The sequence below is a fragment of the Vigna unguiculata genome, chromosome 8, assembly GCF_004118075.2.
Source record: "Vigna unguiculata cultivar IT97K-499-35 chromosome 8, ASM411807v1, whole genome shotgun sequence".
In the NCBI taxonomy this organism is placed as follows: domain Eukaryota; kingdom Viridiplantae; phylum Streptophyta; class Magnoliopsida; order Fabales; family Fabaceae; genus Vigna; species Vigna unguiculata.
Genome location: NC_040286.1, coordinates 34,503,210 through 34,511,204, shown reverse-complemented (window position 1 = coordinate 34,511,204; position 7,995 = coordinate 34,503,210). Strand labels below are relative to the sequence as shown.

At 31.6% G+C, this 7,995-nt stretch overlaps 2 protein-coding genes across 3 annotated transcripts; one reads left to right on the top strand and one right to left on the bottom strand.

The window, feature by feature from the left end:
• The first annotated feature begins 746 nt into the window (after positions 1–746).
• On the top strand, positions 747–2,108 carry LOC114193868. The gene is made up of 2 exons (XM_028083835.1): positions 747–910; positions 1,407–2,108. Exon 2 carries the CDS (start codon positions 1,451–1,453, stop codon positions 1,880–1,882), a length of 432 nt encoding a protein of 143 aa, XP_027939636.1. The 5' UTR covers positions 747–910; positions 1,407–1,450; the 3' UTR covers positions 1,883–2,108.
• A 359-nt stretch (positions 2,109–2,467) lies between these two features.
• Positions 2,468–6,209, bottom strand: LOC114193867 (serine/threonine protein phosphatase 2A 59 kDa regulatory subunit B' gamma isoform). 2 transcript variants are annotated; one of them, XM_028083833.1, is made up of 2 exons: positions 4,587–6,205; positions 2,468–3,165 (listed from the first exon to the last, which is right to left on the bottom strand). In XM_028083833.1, the coding sequence occupies exons 1-2, from the start codon at positions 5,805–5,807 to the stop codon at positions 2,776–2,778; spliced, it is 1,611 nt and encodes a 536-aa protein (XP_027939634.1). In that variant the 5' UTR covers positions 5,808–6,205; the 3' UTR covers positions 2,468–2,775. The 2 variants fall into 2 exon arrangements, with proteins under 2 accessions (XP_027939634.1, XP_027939635.1); XM_028083834.1 differs by lacking the exon at positions 2,468–3,165 and adding an exon at positions 3,183–4,304 and having other exon boundaries at positions 4,587–6,209.
• Between the last annotated feature and the right edge of the window lie 1,786 nt (positions 6,210–7,995).

Sequence of the window (7,995 nt, the reverse complement as noted above, 5' to 3'; positions counted from 1 at the left end):
TAGTAATAAATATATAATTAATATAAGTTAAGTTAAAAATATTCTTAACTTCTGAACTATATTTGTGTTTTTCTTCTAGTGGTAATAATAGCATTATTAATAATAAGTATCTATTAGTTTTGTTAATGATTAATTTTTCTTAGAGAACTTAACTTACTAAATCTTTTTTTCCTGGTCACATTTTTTTTAAATACCACGTTATACAGTTTTCCATTCAAAATTAATTTTGGTTTTAATGTAAGTGATTTTAAATTAATTAATCTTATTTATATATAGGTATTTTTGGGAAAAAAAATAAAAAGCGTTAAAGACAAAACAAAGTGGTATGTTTTTAAAGAACAACAAATTAAAAAGAACAATATTAACAAAGGAAAGAATAATAATATATACATCCAAAATATTGTATAAAATACATTTTTATTAATTAAAATTAAAAAAATCTTATTATTTTAATATAAGATTATTGATTTTAAATATCTGTTTGTTTAATTTCATTGTTTTAAGAAATTAGACAAAATAAAAAAATGAAAAAAAGTGAGGTTTTCATTTGCCTTATTACTTGGCAATTGGGGGAAAAATTATTTCACACGAAAAACTTATGATTTATATCTCTTTTTCTTTTTCTTTTTTTCATTTTCCTGTATAGGTAAGTAGATAACTTATATAAGGAAAATGTTTATTTTAGTATTTTAATTTTTTTTAAAAATAATTTTTATATTTATAAGTGGATCTAAAAATTTATTTTCCTATTTCATTTGAAACAAAATTTGTGCTTGCAATGGTGTAAAACTCTACTCTAGTTGAAGGTTTCACCTTTGAGGATAAACCTCGCTCTGCTGCTCCCAGTGAGGGTTTATCGTTTAACGGGTACTCCCTTCTGCGCCCTCAACCCTGCGATTGTTTTGAACCGGTAAAGTCTCAAACTTCAATCATCCTTTGATTCGTTTTGCATTTTTCCTCTTAGTTTGTTTTCATGTCAACTCAGCATCGGCGCTTATCAAATACGAAAATCATTCATCCTGTGTTATCGAATAAGGCCTTGTCATCAAACCCTAATTAGAAAGCTGATGTTTTTACATTTTAAGTAATTCTTGTGTTTTGGAATGTGAAGATTTGTTATGTGCTTTTAAGTGACTGGCAATTTCTACTTAAAAAGAACCGGAAGTGAAGCCTTGGTAATTTTCTGAACTTATGTTTATTTTTCTGGTCCTTTCATTGTTGTGGGTTACCGAGTGTGTTGGTGCTGGGTCTGGTGAGCCTAACCCTTCACTCAGGTTATCTCTTCCCTTGTTTATTGTATATGCTATTCACTTCTCATCTATGATTTTTTGGTTCCTTGTGGAGTTATTCAGTGCTTATAACATGAACATTGGTAGTCTATGAACTTATTAAAATCGTCCTTGCAGATTTTTGAAAGTGAAACAGACTGAGTGTGAACTGTTTACCCGGCATGGCAAGCTTGTTGACAGCATCGGCCATCAGCTATTATCCTGTGAACAATGGTTCCAGGGGATTTGGAAAGTCGGGGAATTTTTCTAAAGGAAGGTGTTGCATAAAAGCAATGAAGATAGAGAAATCCTTGGAGGAATTGTACAATGTGAAAGTGGAAAGAAAAGTGTCTCCTGAGAGACTAACTGAGCTTGGAGTATCAAAATGGTCAGTGTGGAAGACTGGGAAAAGCAAGCTTCCCTGGGACTGGCAGGTAGACCAATTGGTGTACATTGAAGAAGGGGAAGTGAGAGTTGTGCCTCAAGGAAGCAAGCGTTTCATGCAATTTTTGGCTGGAGACTTGGTCCGGTACCCAAAGTGGTTTGAAGCTGACCTCTGGTTCAATGGCCCATATCAAGAACGTTATAGTTTCAGAGCATATGGTGATGATTGAAGTAACATGCACGTCTTATCTGGATGTTTCAAGTAGTAGATGTGTTCTATATAGTTTTAGTCGCTCAGTTCTAAATGTACTGTCAATATATTTGAATGATTGCGATACTTAACTATCTTCTGAAAGATTTGGCCCTAATTGCTTTTGTTGTATCCTTTTTTCATGTTTTGCCAATGCTAGGCAAGACTTTCCGATGAGTTTATCCAGACCAGCTTGATATATTCCATCACTGTGCTAAGCTCGCAGATGATATTTTGTTTTTTAAAACCTATCAACATAAATATATATTTTAAGGTAATGCAAACGAGTACAATTAAGAAACATATCTCTTTGTAAAATATAAGGGCACACATCAGCTTGGAGCTGTGGATGTGCAACTCTATATTTCGCAAGACACTCACTGGATGGGATAAAGAAGGGTGTACAGAGATGTATCATTAAATCTCAATCCTTTAAATAGAAAAGGTATAACGAAAAGCACCAAATTTCGAACGTGTAATGGCGCCTTTAGAAAAAAAAAATAGATCCAATGACAGGCAGTTCAGCCAGCAAATAAAAAACAACTGTCAGAGGGAACAGTACATGTGAACAAAGGTTGGGATCTTTTTCTGCAAAAGGCAAGAAATAGAAATTACCAATGTTTAAATTACAGAAAGGTGGCAAAAGGAAATGATTGTTTATGTATCACTGCATAATCTCAATGGCTAGACTTCTAAACAAACATCGCCTATTAAACTACATTCCTTATGGTACATAATACCCATGATTCCAGAACAAATTGTGGAGACAAAATGCCCAGAAACAAGGAGCAGACTGATATCCACATCAACGCCCCAGTCACCTTTGTTCCTCATCATGAGGTCAGAACAAACAATTTGGATCTCTGATAGCTCTCAACCACCGGCAGTAGCCAATTGATTTGCACTTGTTGCGATAGCAACAGAGGAAACAAACCTTGACACAAGGATGGCCTCATTGCTTACAACATTAGCTGCGGCAACATCTTCCAGTTGTTTCCATATGGATTCCCGCTTTTCTAGCTTCTCCCTATTCTTGATTTCTTCTTCTTGGAATCTCGTCAAGCACTCGTCAAAAAGTGCCTGATCAGCATCAGAGAATATTTTTCTAACATTCAGGGTCAAACTCTGAACAGCTTGGTTCCAGTGGCCCCGTATATTTTTCTCCAAAGCAGGGAATATTATAGGCAGTATCACTTTGCTGTTTTGTAAGATCAAAGTTCGAATATGGTCATTGTTCCACAGAAACAGAGCTCGTTCAGCTACCTGCCAACAGAATAAAGATAACATCAAACCTAACTTACTAAATCTAGCGAAATTTTAATTTGAACACATACTTTTATAGTGCACTTAAGGTGTGTTTCACTGTTTAGTTTTAATTTTTTGAGACTAATTCCAGATAATAAAACTATAGTATGTATTCGTAGCAATCAAACTCATAAAAAAGAACCCAAAAATCTACAATCTACAGTTGTCACAAATGCAAGTTCTAACATAAAAAACATTCATTAATATATTGTTGCAACAAAAGTTCTGAAGATTTAACATTAGCCTATAGGTCGACCAAGTTTAGAATCTGTTTGAACAAATTTTTCCATAAGAACTTCTAAGAGAGAAACATAACAGAAAAAAATAAAATGAGCTTTACCATAAGTTAAAATTAGTTTATGCATAAGCGAATTTGTAGAAGTTCGCTCAGTCATCTTTAAATTCTTGACTAATGCATAAGCTAATTTTTACTTATGAAGAAACAGAATTATTTTTTCTTCTTATTTTTCTCTTTGAGAAGTCATTATAGAAAGTTGTCCAAACAAAATCGTTATATAAAAGGCAACCATATATAATGTGTTGTTGGCAACATAAGTTTAACTTTCAAGAAAATTGAATGATCATTTCATATGAAATCATGAATCAATATAAAAAAATTTCAGATTTATACGTAGAGTCATAAAATAACGTTATTTTCCAACCATTAAAGAAGAAGGGATATCAAGTCAAATACAATGCATTATATAGAGTTATTAACAAGTGTCCTCTACAATAATCTGAACGAACAAATATGACCCATTACAAACTACAGTTTCATAACCTATGAATTTGAACCCCATTTTCATACAACTTCAGAATATCTCAATGCTGAATGCACTAACAAATTGTCCACTATTTTGCCAAACCCAATTGCAACAGTAGAAAATTGGATTCTATTATGTTGTTAAGAGTTGAATATCAACATATGTTTTTTGTTTTCAATTTTTTATAACTAGCTTGCTGTACATTTAAAACTTGATGGTCGTAGTCAATTGAGGTAGTACATCATTACACAGTGACCTACTTACCAAATTGTTACTGATATATTCTTACCCTAGTACATTAAAAAAGCCTTCAAAACCACAGCCAGTTTCCTGCTGTAAATTCATACAAAACATATCAAAACAAAATTCATACATTGTCCTATTTTAGTTCTGCTATCTTAGACCACACACAAAGTCATGCGCATACAGAGAATATGAAATGTCATTGTAAAAATTGAGTAACCTTAAAATATTAGATAGCATTTAAGATCGCTGAGAGAAGAAAAATGGAAATGGAAATGAATAACATCAGAATACAGAAAAAGAGCTGTGGTGTTGTTGGCAAATGCTAATAAAATGAATGCAGAATTCATATAAGAAAAGAACGACAAGCACCTGAAAGTGTAAGCTATTAAGGCATCTGCCAATCCGACGAAATAATGGGATCACACATCTCTGGAATTCTGCTGCTTGTGTTGCCTCTAAAACTTCCTCCAACTCACCTAGGAACATTACCTCCTTTGCACTATTAGTTATCGGCCAATATTTCAAAAGGCCTCTAACCACAGTATCAGCTAGCTTGACATCCTTCTCGACAAACTGAGTAATACAATAAGAAAGCTGCTGATGATAAAGAGAAACGCACTTAGGCTTGTGTAGCGGAATCAGTGCCCGGACAAGGAACAGTTTATGCTCTTCCTTTAAAGGCAAAGCAAAACCATTTATTATGCTGCCCAATATTTCAAGCAACTCAGCAATCCCACTGTGTTTCTCTGTCTCAAATATGAACCGGTAAAAGATATTGTTGATAGCTTTTCTAATGAATGGACGATGCACCATGAACTTCCCATAAATACGGTGAAGAATAGTCTTCAGGTAATCCCTCTCTCTTTGGTCTTCCGAGTCAAAAAGATCAAGCAGCCTCAACACAAACGAGTGATCAATGTATCTTTTCGCAAGCTTAGGATCTGTCTCAGGCGAAGCCACAAATCTAAAGAGAAATTCGTACACAATCTGCAGATGAGGCCACGCCGGTTCCAAAACAGGTTCTTCTTCATCAGGCTCACTGACATCTGCCAACTTCCCATCATGATTGGAAGAAGGTAAAGCGCGAAACAAATTGGTTGCTACCATCTTTGTCATCTCGTTCATCGCTGACTCGTTAAACTTCGAATTCACAGATGAAACGTAATCAACAAGCTCAAGTAGAGTTTGCCGTTTAACGTCCTTCTCTTTGAGATGCTTGGCAGGATCATTAAAATCAAACACCACACAGCACATATTCAACTTTCTAATAAAAAGAGTCTGCTTCTCCGAGCTAGGGACATCCCTAAAACTAGGCAAAGCCTCATAAACTGTCGAAGCCATTATTGAACCCGATGTAGGAGCTGATTTCTTAGCTTGATTGGTATAGTGTTGAGCAATAGTCTCATTCCCAGAACGAGACCCAACTGCACCAGAACTCGAAGATTTTGAAGAAACAGAATTCGATTTTGAGAGGGTATTAGAAGATGAGTTCAGTGAGAAGCCATCATTAAACCCTCCATCACCGTTTGAATTGCCGTGAGATGACTTTGAGGGTTTGCGAGGTATTTTACCGAGTATCTGTTTAATCATATCTAGAGAACCCCCAAAACCAGAAAAAGAAAACGACCGCAACGTCCTACTAACTAATCAAACTTTCACAATCTCGATCAATAACATTATCGATCACAACCAATGAAACACGTGGGAGGGTTCGATTTAAGCACGCCCAAATAACCTAATCAGAAACCCGTACCTTAGAAAATATCAGTGAAAATTGTACTCGTAAATTCACGGATTACAGGTGCATATGCTATGGCGTGAAGAAATTGACGGGGAAAAAAGAGTGGAAAACACTTACATTGAGAAGAAGCGTGCGACGATGGCACAAGAAGGGAAGAAAGAGAGAAAAATGCAAGAAAATTAGAGAGAGAGAGAGTGAAGTTTAAAGAGGGAAATTGGTCCCAGAACTTTTGCCCTATTGTGAGAAACTTGATGATGTGGCCCAAATTTGATATTTGAATTTTACTATTTTTTATGTTTTCAGTGGCAATTTATCATGTGTAGAATCTATTGTCTCAGACTCTAGTAATTAATTACTTACTTTTATATAATCATATTTTTATATAACTAGAATTAAAATTTACAACAATGGTATATTTCTATATAAGAAATTTCCAAATGGAACAATTATTTTGAATAAATAGTTTTTTTAACTATTTTATCAAATTAACTCTTAAAATGCATAATTTTTAAGATTAAAAACATAAAACATTGTGAAATAGATTAAAACGATACCATGATAGTGATTTATAAGTTAGCTTAATAATTTTGTATATAAAAAAATATTGAAAGTATTTTATTACGGATTTTTTGAAATAAAATATTAGCTTAAAAGTTTTGATTGAATTAGTCAATAACAACAGTGAAGAAAGAAAGAAAAAAAAAAAAAAAAATATATATATATATATATATATATATATATATATATATATATAGTGGCTGTGTAACTAATCATTATGTTTGACAAATTTTGCAAGAGTATATTTTTTTAAGTAGAAATTCAAAATTGTTTAACTATTTTACTCAATTTGAACTATTTGATAAAATCAATTGTTGAATTAACACGTATAAACGTCAAAAAGAAAAAAAATGTTCAAATGATTTTTTATTTATTTTACATATAAAAAAGTAAGTTTTAAAATAAATTTTATTACTGAAAAACTCTCTTCCTCTCATTGCTAAATATTTCCCCCTTTGGTTTGTGTTGAAAAACATTTGATTTATCTACAGAGATATTGGTTCCAATTCTTATTTTAAATTTTACCATTTAATAAATAATTATTTTTTATATTAAAATAATTATTTTATTATTTATACGTTTTAAGTAATTGTTTTATTATATTTAATTTTTTAAAATTAATTATTTTAACTAAAATAAGTATTTTTAATTCAAAAGTTTATCTAAAAATAAATAAAAAGTATTTATAATAAAATTTAAAAATTTATTTAATTTTATTTTTAAAATTAAAGATAAATAAATAAATAAACGCGTTTGTTTTTGTTCGTAAAGTATAAACTAAATAACGGTGTGTATATTGCATCATGAATGGGCTTTAGAAATGATACAAATAGCATAAGTTTAGATAATTGAGTAATTAGAATTGAGTTTTTGGTTGGAGTTTAAAGTTGAACGAAAATAAAACATTGTGAAAAAATTATAAATATTTAAGAAAATAAAATATTTCCTTATCAAAAAATTCAGATTGAAGCTACTAAGAACAGGATTTTAATATCAATCTTGAAACAAAATATCTGGATAAGTTTTGTCCTTCTTTTAATCTATGTAAGTTTCAGTTTATATCTAAAAGTAGGAGTTTTTTTATAATTGAACCTTGACTTTATGACCTAGAAGTATGGTATATGGTTAGATTTTTAGAAATTTGAGCTTGGATTCCTAATTCTTGACATTCTAAATTTACTCTCCTTTTTAAGGATTAAATAAAATCAGAAAATGATTTCCTAAGCTAGGAACAGGAAATTAGATTATTCATTTTAAATTGTTTTAAATTTAAAGTTAGATTATATTTCTTGGTGTGATAGAGATGTTTGAGTCTTCAATTTTAGCATTTATGGTGAAATGCCAACAAAATATTGGTTTTTGGAAAAATTAGAAAAATTTGGAGTTTGGTGTAATTTGTTATCCAGTATTGAATTGATTTTAATTTTGAGAAGTAGTTGCTATTTAGAAGATGTTAATTATTGATATCTCCTTACAAAA

Coding starts and splice junctions, on each gene's coding strand:
- LOC114193868 (XM_028083835.1), top strand. CDS start 1,451: ATGGCAAGCTTGTTGACAGCATCGGCCATCAGCTATTATCCTGTGAAC.
- LOC114193867 (XM_028083833.1), bottom strand. CDS start 5,807: ATGATTAAACAGATACTCGGTAAAATACCTCGCAAACCCTCAAAGTCA. Junction 3,166..4,586: donor TTAATAGCTTACACTTTCAG/GTGCTTGTCGTT, acceptor TTCTGTTGGCAG/GTAGCTGAACGAGCTCTGTT.